At 50.3% G+C, this 16,445-nt stretch overlaps 1 protein-coding gene across 2 annotated transcripts in view; it reads right to left on the bottom strand.

Moving 5' to 3' along the window:
* The window catches only part of TYMS (thymidylate synthetase), a 37,513-nt gene extending 24,244 nt beyond the window's left edge, over positions 1 to 13,269 (bottom strand). The window contains exons 1-2 of one of the 2 annotated variants that reach the window (XM_073550869.1): positions 12,950 to 13,264; positions 12,728 to 12,881 (exon numbers count right to left, since the gene is read on the bottom strand). In XM_073550869.1, coding sequence (XP_073406970.1) covers positions 12,728 to 12,881; positions 12,950 to 12,994 — 199 coding nt within the window. In that variant the 5' untranslated portion in view covers positions 12,995 to 13,264. Of the gene's footprint in view, positions 1 to 12,727; positions 12,882 to 12,949 lie in introns of both variants that reach the window. The other variant, XM_073550870.1, reaches the window with a different exon arrangement.
* Between the last annotated feature and the right edge of the window lie 3,176 nt (positions 13,270 to 16,445).

Raw genomic sequence — 16,445 nt, 5'->3', positions numbered from 1 at the left:
CCTGGGCGCCCAGGGCCACGGTCCGGGTCACCGCTGCTGACACATCCCCCTGACACCGGCCCAGTACCGAGTACCCCGCGGCCCTGGGAGGGCGGCCCACATACCAGTCTCAGAAATTTAGCAGCAATGCACTGGATAGAAGAACAATCTATTGCCGAGTCCCCCACTCAAGGCTGTAACAGGTAATTGTGTCCCCCTATTCTTCCTGGCTGCAAGTGGCCAGTCATTCAAAGTCGCTGGCACTGAAGGTGGCAGAATGTTGTTCTCAACTATCTTTGTGTCACATACTTGAATAAAGGGGCAGGATATATGCAGGGTCTGGCAGCCAGGATAAAAGGGGCGACATGTCGCTGGGCCCCAGCAGTAAAATGCATACACAGATTGCACATTTTTATTTTTAGGGAGGAGTATATAATTTACAATAACTCAAAGTACATAGGCATAGAAAATGCCAAGACCTCACTTTTCATGCAGGAAAAAAAAAAAAGTTCTTACAATAATGCTAGCCACAGATTAACCAACAAATTGATGGTCAGTGGGGGTCCGACTGCTGCCACCTGCCCTGATTGTTAGAATAGTTAACTTTTAGAAGGGTACAATGGAGCTGTAGTGCACATGCTCGACATGTGCTCCATTCATTCTACAACCCGTCAAAAATTATGGAATCACTGGCCTTGGAGGATGTTCATTCAGTGGTTTAATTTTGTAGGAAAAAAGCAGATCACAGACATGGCACAAAACTAAAGTCATTTCAAATGGCAAATTTCTGGTTTTAAGAAACACTAAAAGAAATCAAGAACAAAAAAATGTGGTAGTCAGTAATGGTTACTTTTTTTAAACCAAGCATACGGGAAAAATTATGGAATCACTCAATTGAGGAAAAAATTATGGAATCATGAAAAACAAAAACACTCCAACACATCACTAGTATTTTGTTGCACCACCTCTGGCTTTTATAACAGCTTGCAACCTCTGAAGCATGGACTTAATGAGTGTCAAAGAGTACTCTTCATCAATCTGGCTCCAACTTTCTCTGATTGCTGTTGCCAGATCAGCTTTGCAGGTTGGAGCCATGTCATGGACCATTTTCTTCAACTTCCAAAGATTTTCGATTGGATTGAGATCCGGACTATTTGCAGGCCATGACGTTGACCTCATGTGTCTTTTTTCAAGGAATGTTTGCTGTGTCTAAAATCTGGACCAAATTTAAACAACTGAATGAACAACCTCCAAGGCCGGTGATTCCATAATTTTTGCCAAGGGTTGTAGATGGGTCTGTTGAGCACTTTGCTCAGCTTTTGCTGGCAGCCCCGTATAGAATAAATGGCACGGTGGTCAGGAATTTGACTTGTTGCTCCTTATTTGTAAGGGGAATAAAAGTTCACAATTCTGCCAAATCAGTGCTGGTCGTAGTAAAGGCACCCCCAACTGATCAACAAGTAATCACCTATCCTTTTACTGATCAACCCCTTTTACCCCAGGCAATTTTTGGCATTTGTTTCTTCCTCGCCTTCTTCCAAGAGCCATAACTTTTTCTAGCTATACTAGCTGAAGAGTCCGGCATTGCCTGGGCATAGTAACCAACTGTGGTTAGTTATAACAAATTATAATGATTATATTGCACATAAAAACCGTGCATCTAATCCTATCCTGTGTGATACTGACTGCTGAGCCGTGTATCTAATCCTATTCTGTGTGATACTAACTGCTGAGCCATGTATCTAATCCTATTCTGTGTGATACTGTCTGCTGAGCCGTGTATCTAATACTATTCTGTGTGATACTGTGTGCTGAGCTGCATATCTATTCCTATCCTGTGTGATACTGACTGCTGAGCTGTGTATCTAATCCTATCCTGTGTGATACTGGCCGCTGAGCTGTGTATCTACTCCTATCCTGTGTGATACTGGCCGCTGAGCTGTGTATCTACTCCTATCCTGTGTGATACTGGCCGCTGAGCTGTGTACCTACTCCTATCCTGTGTGATACTGACTGCTGACCTGTGTATCTAATCCTATCCTGTGTGATACAGTCTGCCGAGCTGTGTATCTAATCCTATCCTGTGTGATACTGCCTGCTGAGCCATGTTTCTCGTCGTCAGCTTCCTGTGGCGCCGACGAGCGACGCGTGGAGGCGGGCGGGAGGACGTCAGGATCACCTCGTCTGACAGGTAAGTGGCGACCCCCGACCGCTGCTATGTCGCTGGTGAGATCTGCCTGTGTGGCAGCTCACTAGCGACCACTTAGCGATGCACCAGCGATCCACATCGTTGTCGGGATCGCTGGTGCATCGCTAAGTGTGACAGTACCTTAATCCTCTCCTGTGTGATACTGGGCTCCCCGTGCAGTCTGTGTCAGAGGGTGGCCTGTGTTGGCACGGTAATAAATTGTGTTATTTCCAGCTTTACAGAAGGACGATAACACCATAGAAATGATAAGAATAATAGGCCTCAGTTACCACAACTGTCCACAAAGAAAACTGTTGCTGATTGCAACCAATCACAGCTCATTTTTCATCTTTTAAACAGCTCTGGGACAGCGTGGCGAGTTTTGAGCGACTTTTGTGTTACGACTTTTATGTGGCGAGGTTGGTGTATGTGTGGTGAAATGTGTGCTGAGGGTGGTATATGTGTTGAAGCACGTGGTAGTGTGTGGCGCATTTTGTGTGTGTTCATATCCCCATGTGTGGTGAGTATCCTATGTCAGGGCCCCACCTTAGCAACTGTACAGTATATACTCTTTGGCGCCATTGCTCTCATTCTTTAAGTCCCCCTTGTTCACATCTGGCAGCTGTCAATTTGCCTCCAACACTTTTCCTTTCACTTTTCCCCATTATGTAGATAGGGGAAAAATTGTTTGGTGAATTTGAACGCATGGGGTTAAAATTTCGCCACACAACATAGCCTATGACGCTCTCGGGGTCCAGACATGTGACTGTGCCAAATTTTGTGGCTGTAGCTGCGACGGTGCGGATGCCAATCCCGGACATACATACACACACACATTGAGCTTTATATATTAGATGAGGGCTTGTTTTTTGCGGGACGAGTTATGGACAGCAGCATAACACCCAAGGTTTTGTGTACTCACCGTAAAATCTCTTTCTCTTAGCCTTTAATTGGGGGACACAGAACCTTGGGTGTTATGCTGCTGTCCACTAGGAGGCGACACTATGCATAATCTGAAAAAGATTAACTTTGGCTCCTCCTCTGCAGTATACACCCCTGGACGGCGTCAGCCTTCTCCAGTTTTGTGCCAAAGCATGAGGAGGAACGTAACCAAATAACATAACCATGCCTGTAAGAAGGCTACTATGTACGAGCTCAAAGAACAATATGAGAACTCAACAGGAAACAACGGCCCGTAAGGGCAACAGGGTGGGAGCTGTGTCCCCCAATTAAAGGCTAAGAGAAAGAGATTTTACGGTGAGTACACAAAAATCTCCTTTACTCTGTCGCCTAATTGGGGGACACAGAACCTTGGGACATCCCAAAGCAGTCCCTGGGTGGGAAGCAGTGGACGAATATTGTGCTGACAGTCCCCTAGACTTGGGGTACTGCCGCCTGCAGAACCAGTCTACCCAGGCTCGCATCCGCTGAGGACTGGGTATGAACACTGTAGTGTTTCGTAAACGTGTGTAGGCTAGTCCAAGTGGCCGCCTTGCACACTTGTTGTGCCGAAGCCTGATGCCGAATGGCCCAGGAGGCCCCTACTGCCCGTGTAGAGTGTGCCGTGATACCGGCCGGAAGAGGGGAACTGTTAAGTCGGTAGGCCTCATGTATGGTGGACTTGATCCACCTGGCAAGGGTAGCCTTGGAAGCCGGCAACCCCTTGCGACTACCTTCCGGAAGAATGAAGAGGGAATCAGATTTCCGGAAAGGTGCAGTCCTGGACACGTAAATTCGCAATGCTCTGACGAGGTCAAGCGTATGCAGAGCCTTCTCCACTCTATGAACCGGAACCGGGCAAAGGGAAGGCAGTGAAATCTCTTCATTAAGGTGAAAGTTGGACACAACCTTCGGAAGGAAGGATGGTACCGTGCGGAGAACCACCTTGTCCTGGTGAAAGGCTAGGAAAGGCCGTCTGCAGGAAAGTGCTGACAATTCCGACACTCTGCGTAACGAGGTGATCGCCACTAGAAAAACCACTTTCTGAGACAGAATGGAGAGTGGAACTCCTCTAAGAGGTTCGAAGGGTGGAGCTTGCAATGCTGTCAGGACCAGATTGAGGTCCCACGTATCCAGCGGACGTTTGTAGGGAGGAACCAATCGGGAAACTCCCTGGATGAAAGTCCTTACTTGCGGTTTAATAGCAATGCGCTTTTGAAAAAGGACTGAAAGCGCCGACACCTGACTCTTAAGCGAACTTAAGGATAGCTTGGCATCTAGGCCCGATTGAAGAAAACCTAGTACCTTCGGGAGGGAATAAGGGAGTGGGACTTGTCCATGAGATTCGCACCAAGAAAAGAAAGCTCTCCAGGTACGATAATAGAGCTTGGCGGAGGCAGGCTTCCTTGCCCTGATCATAGTTGTAATGACTGCCGGTGAAAAACCTGCCTGGGTTAGAATCCAGGTTTCAAGGGCCATGCCGTCAAATTGAGAGCCCCTGAATTCTGGTGGAAGAACGGACCTTGAGACAGAAGGTCGTGACGGTCGGGTAGACACCAGGGGGCGTCTGCCGTAAGTTGGACGATGTCGGCGTACCAAGTACGTCTGGGCCAGTCTGGCGCGATGAGGATGGTCGGAACTCCTCTTGCTTGATCTTCCTCACGACCCTGGCGATTAGGGGGAGGGGTGGAAAAATGTACAGGAGTCGGAACTGGGACAGTCCTGGACCAGGGCATCCACTCCGAGCGACCGCGGGTCGTGTGTCCTGGCCATGAAATTGGGAACCTTGGTATTGAGATGGGATGCTATTAGGTCCACATCCGGGGTTCCCCAGCGTTGACAGATCTGGTAAAAAATCTCGGGATGGAGAGACCACTCCCCCGAGTCCATTCCTTGCCTGCTGAGGAAGTCGGCTTCCCAGTTTTCTACACCCGGAATGTGTACCGCAGAAAGTACCGACCTTGTGTCTTCCGCCCAGCGGAGGATATGAGCCACTTCTCTCATCGCCTGGGCGCTGCGGGTCCCGCCTTGGTGGTTCACGTATGCCACAGCCGTGGCATTGTCCGACTGTATCCGTATGTGCGAGGCTGCAAGCAAGTGATGAAAGGCTCTCAGTGCCAAGAGAATGGCCCTGATTTCCAGAACATTGATGGGCAATGTCACTTCCCTCGGTGACCACTTGCTCTGTGCCCTGTGATGTAGGTGCACCGCCCCCCAGCCTGTCAGGCTTGCATCGGTAGTCAGGATCTTCCATTGTCCTGAGAGGAATGGCTTCCCTCGTGTAAGCGAGGTTGGTTTGAGCCACCAATGCAGGGACCTCCTGGTTGATGACGTCAACCTGAACTCCCTGTCGAGGGAGAAGGGGTTCCTGTCCCAAGATCTGAGCATGGCTAGTTGAAGGACCCTGAGGTGAAACTGGGCAAATGGCACTGCCTCTATTGCTGCTGCCATCCGGCCGAGGACTCTCATGGCAAAACGGAGAGATCGAGGAGGACTGCGAAGGAGTGTGCGAACTCCCAGACGGATGGCCAGTGTCTTGTCCTTGGGAAGGAGCACCAGGCCCCTGGCGGTGTCGAATACCATTCCCAGGAATGTTAGAGTCCGAGTTGGGATGGTCGACGATTTCTGTAGGTTGACTAGCCATCCCAGGCGACTCAGAGTGTCTAGAGTGATTGAGACACTGACCTCGCAGTCTTTGAAAGTGGGAGACTTGACGAGGAGGTCGTCCAGGTACGGGACGACTAGGATGCCTCGTGAGTGCAGGACGTCCATGGTGGCCGCCATGACTTTGGTGAACGTTCTTGGAGCCGTGGCGAGTCCGAACGGAAGGGCGACAAACTGGTAGTGGTTTTGGTTGACCGCGAACCTGAGAAACCTTTGGTGGGCGGGAGCAATTGGTATGTGGAGATACGCATCCTGTATGTCTATGAAGGCGAGGTATTCTCCCTGCTCCATGGATGCAATGATGGACCGGAGGGACTCCATGCGGAAATGACGGACCCGTACGTAATTGTTGAGCTGTTTTAGGTCCAGTATGGGTCGGACGCCGCCTCCTTTCTTGGGGACTACGAACAAATTTGAGTAGAATCCTCGGAATCTCTCGTTCGCGGGAACCGGCACCACAACTCCTGATTGAAGGAGAGAGGAACCCGCTTGGTGGAAAACACGAGCCTTTTCTGGTGGTGTTGGAGGAACAGAAAGGAAGAACCGGTTCGGTGGAACGGAAGTGAACTCTATCTTGTATCCGGAAGACACTATTTCCCTGACCCACCTGTCTTCTGTAATAGGCAGCCAGACTTGCTGAAAGAGTAAAAGTCGGCCGCCTACTGGTGGGGTGTCTTCCGGAGGTCGCGAGTCATGATGAAGCGAAGTTCTGAGGTTTTCCTCCCTTGGGTTTCACTTGGCCTGCTTTCGACTGCCAAGCGCTGTCCGGTCGCTGCTGAGTCCGTGGGTTGTCTCTGCGTGGAGAACGGTTGTGGTTTTGCACTGGGCGCGAAACGGACCAGCCTGAGGAATTCCGAAAGGATCGGAATCGCGTCTGGTTTCTTCGTTTAAACGTGCGTTTCGGTTTTAGTTGAGGGAGAGAGGTACTCTTACCCCCAGTGGCATTGGCTATCATGGTGTCCAACTTTTCGCCGAAAAGTCTTCCAGTAAAATACGGAAGTCACGTGAGGGACTTCTTTGAGGCCGCATCCGCTTTCCATTCTCGCAGCCAGAGGATGCGTCGGATCGTGATGGCGTTTGATGCTATTCCCGCTACACCTCTGGCGGAATCCAGGGCTGCATGAATCATGTAGTCTGCTACCACTGCTATCTGGACCGCTTGGTCCGAGAGTTCAGGATTTGAAGCCTGAAGACCCTCCTGTAGTTTTTTGGCCCAAGCCAGGATGGCCTTGGATGCCCAAACTGAAGCAAATGCAGGGCCCAGAGAGGCGCCTGCCGCTTCGAAAATAGAACGAGCCATGCGTTCTACTTGCCTGTCTGCTGCGTCCCTGAGGGTTGAGCTATCCGGCAGAGAGAGTAAAGTCTAAGCTGCTAGCCTAGAAACCGGAGGGTCCACTTCAGGTGGATCTGTCCATTGTTTGGTGTCTTTCTGTGGGAAGGGGTACTTCGCTTCCAAATATTTGCGATTAGCGAATTTTTTGTCAGGCTGCGCAAACTGTTTGGTAAGTATTTTCTCAAACTCATCGTGATTAGGGAAGACCTTAGGTGGTTTTTGAACACTTTCGAAGCAAATCCTATGTTCTGGGACTTCCGGGGGCGACTCTGGAATTTTTAGCACCCGATGAATGGCAGAAATTATGTCCTCAACTAGTGCTGTATTGCTAGGGGGAGAAGGTACCACGGACCTGACCGTTTCATTATCTGAGTCGGAGTCACAGATGCCCTCCGAATCCTGTGCCTCGCTAAGGTGATCCCTGGAGGGCGACCTGGGGCGGGGGTCTTCTGTGGTGGGGGATCCCTGTGGTAAATTGCACTGTGTCTGTGGAAGGGGACTGCCCAGGAGACCTGGAATGACGCCGTCTCTCCCTAGAGGGGGACGACCTTGTGCTATAGTGCGACTTAGGTGATCGAGACCTGTGGGTCCGCTTACGTCTGTGAGAGTCGGAAGCAGCATGTTCCTGAGACAAGCTGTCCGTTTGCTGTGTACCGTCCATAGCCGGGGCCCGACTCTGCAGAGCTTGCAGTAATGTAGCAGTTAGGTTGTCTATGGACTGTGACATAGACTGAGACATCTGAGTTGCCCATTCCGGCGTGGCCTGTGACACTGAAGCGTCAGTAGGGACTCCCTGGGGTTCTGACCCAGAGTTCTGGATGCAGTCCCGGCAGTGCGGATACGTGCTGCCACTAGGGAGCGTGGCTTTGCAGGCTGTGCAGAATGCATAGAAACATTCCTGCCTGGTTCTCTTCCTTGAGCCCGGCATAGTGCACAGAGGCTGGCTATAAGGGATCGTACAGGGGTGGCTACGCAGAGGGAACCCACAGAAAGCCTTATAGGAAGTATAGATTCACAGCTGAGTAATGAGAACCCAGCTGTGAGCTTACCCCACCGGTGTGCCCCTAGGTCCAGCGCCGACAGATCCAAGTTCTGTGCCCCCCCGGAGACCGCTGTGTTGCTCCTCTCCTGGATCTCATCCAGAAAAAATGGCCACCGGGGCTCTGAGGAGAGGGAGGAGGGGGCGGAGAGCTGAAAAGGGCGCGCTGGGCTGTGTAAAAAAGCGCCCTTTCTGCCTCAATCTGCCCCTTCTATGACACTCCAGTGTGTCATTTTGGTCATCCGGGGAAAAGGCGGCGGCTTCAGCTAGGCCGAAGCCGCGGCCTAAATTAGAAGCCTGATGCCCAGGAGGGCTCCAGAGCGGCGCGGTAGTCCGGGGGGGGGATTTGTACCAGACCCCCCCAGAATAGTCGACTGGATAGCGGTGGGGGTAGCAGGGGTAGCGGTTTTTGTATGGGGTGCCCCTGAAGCGCTATGGAGCCGCTGCTGTTGCAGAGACAGGGACGCAGAAAAAACCCTGTCTCTGCTGTGCCATCCAGTCCGCACCCTCCCCCGGCCCCAACAGGATCCCTCAGCCAGCCTGGGGTCCCTGGAAGCTGCAAAATGCTGCCTGATCTCCGACCCTACCTGAGGCGTCTCAACCTAATACCCCCTGCGGGGGATTAGGGAGGGTGCGTCTGTCACCGTCAGGGGGTCTTCATCCTCGCCTCAACCTCAACCCAGACCCCTTAAAGGGGTTGGGGAAGGAGGGGGGTCTCGACCTCGAACCAGGACCCGAGGGACTGGGGAGGGAGCAACATGGGGAAAAAACCACCTCGACCTCAACCGGGTACCCCTAATAGGGGACCGAGGAGGGAGCCATGCCGGGAGTCTCGCTGGAGACCCACTTTTCTTCATCTGTATTTCCGTGAAAAAAAGGAAAAAACGGAAGAAAAAAGGTGTGCGTCCTTGCGACACTAAGCAAAAACTGGAGAAGGCTGACGCCGTCCAGGGGTGTATACTGCAGAGGAGGAGCCAAAGTTAATCTTTTTCAGATTATGCATAGTGTCGCCTCCTAGTGGACAGCAGCATAACACCCAAGGTTCTGTGTCCCCCAATTAGGCGACAGAGTAAAAGAGTTTTGCGCCCTGAGCTGGCATTTTCACTGACACCATTTTGGGGTAGCTTCTATGTTTTGAACGCGATTGGGGGTCAGCGACGCTTTGCCTTCACAACCAGAGGTCCGAGACCTTTTTGGTTGTTGCCGGCATATTACTAAGAGCGCCACCCGGTGGTCGGCGCTCATAACAATGCAGTGAATCTGCTACATATAGGCGATCTACACATATTTGGTATTGCTGCGTTCAGAATCGCCCGATCTATCAATAAAACAAAAGGATTAACCCGATTGCTAAACAGAATTGCGAGAAAAAAATTCAAAACGCCAGAATTCGTTTTTTTGGTAGCCACAACATTGCATTAAAATGCAATAACGGGCGATCAAAAGAACGTATTTACACAAAAGCGGCATCATTAAAAATGTCAGCCCGGCACACAAAAAATAAGCTTTCACCCGACCCCAGATCACAAAAAATGGAGCAAACTTTGGAATTTTTTTTCACCACTTAGATAAAAGAGAACCTAGACATGTTTGGTGTCTATGAACTCGTAATGACCTGGAGAATCATAATGGCAGGTCATTTTTAGCATTTAGTGACCCTAGCAAAAAAGCCAAACAAAAAAACAGCGTGGGATTGCACTTTGCTTTTGCAAATTTTTTTGAATTTTCTTCCCGTTTTCGAGTACCCGACATAGTAAAACCAATGGCATCGTTCAAAAGTACAACTCATCCTGCAAAAAATAAGCCCCCACATGGCCATACTGACAGAAAAATAAAAAAGTTATGGCACAAAAGCAGGGGAGCGAAAAAGGAAAAAAGCTCCAGTCATTAAGGGGTTAAATAGTCCCCTTAGGAGACATTAAGCTGCGATTGGACCTATACATTTGCAGTGCTGGAGCAGAACTCATGATCTCTTATGAACACCAGCCACAAGCTGGCATTCACAGAAATATTGTCATGCCCGGGAAGGAGGGTCATCAGCAGACCTCCAGCTGTCATAACAACCCATCGGCACCCCACAATCACATGACACAGGCGCCGATGGGTGGGATGAATGAAACACTTCCGACCAGCACGTGTTATTTTTGATGTCAGTGAATAATGAGATTTAACTGGTTAACAGCCACAGGCAGCGCACTGCTTCACCTTTGACTGTTAAAGAAAGGAACATGACAGATTAAAATCAGTCATAATGTGCGCAGAAAGAGCCTGCATCAAAGGAAGGGACACAACATTTAGTGTAAATATACGTCATGAAGGGGTTAAAGCCCCCAAGCACAAGATAGCCATCAGCAATACAATTGTTTGGCTGAATGCACACTTCTGACTCCCACATACACAGGAATGCTCAGTGTGTTCTTCTGTTGTACATATTGGGATAGGATCTTGGAGATGGGAATATCCCTTTAGGGTATGTGCACACGCTGCGGATTCTACTGCGGATCCGCAGCGGATTTGGCCCTGCGGATCCGCAGCAGTTTCTGCTGCGTTGTACAGTACCTTTATTTGCTATGGGAAAACTGCAGTGCACATGCTGCGGATTTTTCCACGCGGATTTGCTGCGGTTTCAAGTCCGCAGCATGTCACTTCTTTGTGCGGAGCCCGCAGCGGTTTTACACCTGCTCCATTGTACAGGTGTCAAACCGCAGGCTAATCCGCAGATAAAACGCAGGTCTTTTGACCTGCGAATTTTGCCAAATCTGCGCGGAAAAATCCGCAGCACAATCCGCAACAAGTGCACGTACCCTTAATTAATGAATTTCTCAGATCTGCAGACTTGTATGGGTAAGGCTAGTTTCACATTTGCGTTTAAGGTCGCAGCGGCGGCCTGCGCACGGACGCCGCTAAGCCCCGCCCCCTGCAGTGCCTCCGCCAGTAGCTCCGCCTACGGGCGCATGACGCTGCACGCATCCCCTATCTTTAGCACTGGGGACGCAGGCCGTGCGCAGGTATGCGTTTGGCGGCGCATGCGTCCTTTTGACGCTGCGCCGACCAGCGCCAAACACAACCTGTTGCAATTCTCTGTCAATCCCTTCACTGGCTCCCCATTACCCAGAGACTCCAGTTCAAAACCCTAGCCATGACATACAAAACCATCCCCAACCTGTCTCCTCCATACATCTGTGACCTCATCTCCCGGTACCTACCACCACACAACCTCCGATCCTCACAAGATCTCCTTCTCTACTCTTCCCACAATCGCATACAAGATTTCTCCTGCGCATCCCCCCCCACTCTGGAACTATCTACCCCAACATATCAGACTCTTGCCTACTGTGGAAACCTTCAAAATGAATCTAAGGACTGACCTCTTCTGACAAGCCTACAACTTGCAGTAACCACTGAGCCACCAAATCGCTGCATGACCAGCTCTACCCTCGCCTACTGTATCCTCACCCATCCCTTGTAGATTGTGAGCCCTCGCAGGCAGGGTCCTCTCTCCTCCTGTACCAGTCGTGACTTGTATTATTTAATATTACTGTACTTGTTTTTATTATACAAAACATACCTTCACACAAAGAGGAAGGGAAAGGAGTGTATATTTCAAGATTCATTTTATTAAACATGTAACTATAAATAAATAAAAGGATGCCTCATATCAAGCAGAGACTTGGCAACACAAAACTGCCTCAGGTTGTAAAAAAAAGGTTACCACACTGGAATAGAGATAAACCTAAATGGTTCTATATACCGGTAATCATATATTTGAAAAAAGGCACTAAAATATTTAATATATTGAATAAATAAATGGCAGTATGCATTACTTGTATGCTTTTCATCCATTATGCGTGCTAGACAAATAAAAATAGGGAGACAAAAAAGGTGTAAAATCAATCAGAATATAAATTTTTCTCCAAGTGGATGCATAGAGTGTCTCAGTGCTTGTAAGCTACATAGAAATCTAAACTAGCAGCAAGAAAAAGCAACCACATGGCAAAAGTGCATATAAATCATTTTAACTTATTATTGAGGCAGAGGATTGCCGTGTCTATCACCCCAATGCGCGTTTCACCGATTCTTCTTCTGGGGGCGTGTGACAAGTTGTTTTGTGTTGCCAAGTCTCTGCTTGATATAATGAGGCATCCTTTTACTTATTTATACTTACATGTTTAATAAAACCTGTCACCCGTCAGTCACCCTGTGACTGACTGGGGGCCGCACCAGCCCTGTGACTGACTCACAGACTGGGGGCCGCACCAGCCCTGTGACTCACAGACTGGGGGCCGCACCAGCCCTGTGACTCACAGACTGGGGGCCGCACCAGCCCTGTGACTCACAGACTGGGGGCCGCACCAGCCCTGTGACTCACAGACTGGGGGCCGCACCAGCCCTGTGACTCACAGACTGGGGGCCGCACCAGCCCTGTGACTCACAGACTGGGGGCCGCACCAGCCCTGTGACTCACAGACTGGGGGCCGCACCAGCCCTGTGACTGGCGGGGTTATCCCTAATTACCAGTACAAGGTTTCTGCAGCCTCCACTGGTGTGTACAGTACAGAGTCTCCATCATTAGCCCCACACTCACCCCGCAGGCTGTACCGAGCCTGCATACCGAACACGGACATGGTCCCGGTACCAGTTCGGTCCTCTTTGCGGTAGCCCCGTTGAAGGATGTGCCGGATCTGCTCCAGGTACTGCAGCTCGTCATGGGGCTCCTGGTGCTGGCCGCTATTCACTCCCTGCAAGACAGTGCCCTCAGCTAAGCCGCTCACTCTTCCTCCTCCTGCCGCCAGGTGTGGACACTTACCTGCTCCTGAGCGCTGGGTCCCGTCACCTCCTCGGCCACCGGCATCTTGTGTAGGACGAGACAAGATCTCCTGCTCACGGCGGAAAAAGCGGGAATTTCTCCCGCTCATTTTTTTTGCGCCTTCTGGAAGTTCTGGTGTCACTGTCTCCTCCCCCGTCTCCTGTCCTCTAGAGCTCCTTGTGTACACGCGGGGTCCACACTGATACACACGTGAATACACAGAGTATACACAATGCGTGGCCACTGCCGCCCGGTATGTATATGCTACTGTGAATATATGTGTGCAGACTAGGTGACAGTGGTGTGCTTACACGCACACATATATACATACTGGATGGAGGCCCGATGCTATCGCATGGGGAGGGCGGTAATGTGATGATGGGGGCAGGCTATCTAGCGTTGAGAATTCCCCCCCCCACATATGCTCAACCACCTAGTATCCACTCTTGTGGTACCGCGCAAGAGGCTGCGTATGGCGTATACAGAGTGTGTGTGGTGCGTACGGCGTATACAGAGTGTGTGTGGTGTGTATGGCGTATACAGTGTGTATGTTCTGCGTACGGAGTATACAGTGTGTGTGGTGTATACAGTGTGTATGTTCTGTGTACAGTATACAGTGTGTATGTTCTGCGTACGGAGTATACAGTGTGTGTGGTGTATACAGTGTGTATGTTCTGTGTACAGTATACAGTGTGTATGTTCTGCGTACGGTGTATACAGTGTGTTTGTGTGTGGTGTGTACGGCTTATACAATGTGTGTGTGTGGTGTGCATAGCTCCCAACCGTCCCGAATTCTGCGGAACAGTACCGTTTTTGTCCTGCCTGGGACTCTATTTTTCCCCCGCACTGTAGGGAGATAAGCCACACGCACCTCATCCTCGCCTTCTCAAGAGACCCACCGCAGCCCCTCACAGCCTGCAATGACGTCGCCAGGCTGTTCTCTTCTGTGCGCACAGGACCTGTGATGAGGTCAGGGGAGGGGTCAGGGGGTCACATGATCAGGGGCCTCGGTGTATGCAGGACTCTACTGTGCTGGCCGTTATTGTGCTGGATGAGGGAAGTTTATTTGTGGCATCAGGAGGGGTTTACAGTGTGGATGTAGCAGAGCCGAGTGTGCGCGAGGTGTACGAAGCGGAGCTGTGTGTGTACGAGGTGTACAGAGCGGAGCCGTGTGTGTGCGAGCTGTAAAAAGTGGAGCCGTGTGTGTATGAGGTGTAAAAAGCGGAGCTGTGTGTGTACAAAGTGTACGGAACAGAACCGTGTGTTTACGGAGCGTAGCAGAGCCGTGTGTGTATGGGGTGTACGGAGCGTAAGAAACAGAGCCTTGTGTGTATGAAGTGTACGGAGCTGAGCCATGTGTGTACGGGGTGGAGCCGCATGTGTACAAGGTGTACGGAGCGGAACCTCGTGTGTACGAGGTTTATGGAGTGGAGCCATGTGTGTACTGAGTGGAGCCGTGTGTGCGTGAGGTGTAAGGAGCAGAGCCGTGTGTGGAGCCATGTGTGTACAAGGTGTATGGTGGGGAGCATTCATACCTCCCAACCGTCCCAGATCCAGCGGGACAGTCCCGCTTTTGAGAGTCTGCCCCACTGGGAGCTTACTTTTCCCACAGACACAGGAGTACACAGCGGAGCCCCGAGGAGCACTTTAGAATTCGCACGTGACGTTCCACCGGAAGTGACATGCTAGAAGCTGACTGGAAATGAGGTAATTTTGGGAGGAGATTGTGACGGAACCATGGAGGCACTTCAGGGAATGCTTCAGATCCATCACCGTGTCATCCTCCGACAGCAGGATCTTCTTGGAATTGGGGATGCCGGCCATGTGAGCGGATCATGATATGTCCTGCACCAGGAGGCTCAGGTGGGCATTATAATGGGAGCAGGGCTGCTATAGTATCTTTACTTCTTTCTCTCATTTCTTTTGCTCTGTTCTTTCCCCTCTTTGTTTCTCTAATCTTTCTCTCTATTCTTTCCCCCTGTTCTTTCTTTCCTCTCTCTGTTCTTTATTTCTTTCCCCTCTTTCTTTCCCTTTCCCCTCTTTTTTTTTCTCTCTCTCTGTTCTTTTTTTCTGTCCACTCTGTTTCTCTCTGTTCTCTCCCCTCTTTCTCTCTCTATGTTCTTTCTTTCTGTTAGGCGTCGGGTTCCTGCAGCTGCACAGCGGGAATCAAGAGCCTTGTATCCAGTGGTCTCCCATTCTCCACCGACCGCTCAGGAGCCTGCACAGACCAGCTCTGTAGGACTGGTTGTTGCTGCCACCTCTGGGTCAGCAATAGCAGCGCAGGCTGTCCTGCAGCAAGCCACTCCAGAGGCTAAGTCCTCTCGTCCCGCTACTGGGCATGCTCACGAGACGATCTTCCATTGGAGATCAGGAGTCATGTGCTCAGGTCCTTCTCCTGATCTGATTGGTCCAGCTCAGAGATCTGGAAGGTCCCGGCAGCGCACGGCTATAAAAGGCCCGCATGGCCGCTCGGCTATGCGCTAGTATAGACTCTTCTTGCTAGATGTGTGAATGGTGATGGATGTATGATTCTGGTGACTGACTTATTAAGATTTCCCTCCCTCTGATATTACGCATGTGGATAGGAAACTATAGAAAGAGTCAGCGCCAGTCAGTGGCAAACCTTAGGCCACTGCACACCGCACCTCTACACTAGTGTCCAGTGGTGTCATGTCTCTCATGGCTCTTTTGCATAGCGGCTGTGTCTGCCGCCCTGCTGCATTGAGCAGCACTTACCGGCGTCTGCAGTAGTGACGCCGCACGCACAGTAGGTCTAGACGGACACCGTTCCCTGTCTTGGACCCTGTCCTGTGACCTGATACCGTGCGTGTAATTACGCTGAGACCTGTGAGTCTAACAGGCTCTGTGTTTATGTTTATGTTACAGCGCCTCTGTGAGTTAACAGAGTCCGATCTGCACACATCGGGTGACGTTGAACCCGTGCGCATCATACCGCCATATAACGCGTCTGCCATTGTCTAGCAGCGGTTTTAACACCTACTGCACGGTGGACCCCGGGTAGCGAACGCGCTTTCTATCATTTAATATTTAGTACGTTCCGCCGTCCCTAACACTTTCTTTCTCTCTCTCTGTTCTTTCTTTCTTTCCCCTCTTTCTTTCTCCCTGTTCTTTCTTTCGCTCTGTTCTTTCTCTTTCTTTCCCCTTTTTCTTTCTCTCTCGCTAATCTTTCTTTCTCTCTAATATTTCTCTCTATGTTATTTTTTTCTCTCTATGTTCTTCCTTTCTTTCTCTGTTCTCTTTCTTTCCACTCTTTCTTTCTGTTTTCTTTCTCTCTCTGTTCTTTCTTTCTCTCTCCTTTCTTTCCCATCATTCATTTTCTATCCCTCCTTTCTTTATTTCTCTCTCTGCTCTTTATTTCCCCTCTTTCTGTCTTTCTCTCTCTGTTCTTTCTTTCCCCTCTTTCTTTCTCTCTCCCTCTGTTCTTTCTTTCTTTCCCCTCTTTCTATCTCTCTGTTCTTTTTTTCTGTCCCCTCTT

The sequence above is a fragment of the Dendrobates tinctorius genome, unplaced genomic scaffold (assembly GCF_039654945.1).
Source record: "Dendrobates tinctorius isolate UK_male_01 unplaced genomic scaffold, ASM3965494v1 ptg000171l, whole genome shotgun sequence".
NCBI lineage: Eukaryota > Metazoa > Chordata > Amphibia > Anura > Dendrobatidae > Dendrobates > Dendrobates tinctorius.
The sequence above is the reverse complement of the archived record's forward strand: the minus strand, read 5'-3'. Positions and strand labels throughout refer to the sequence as shown.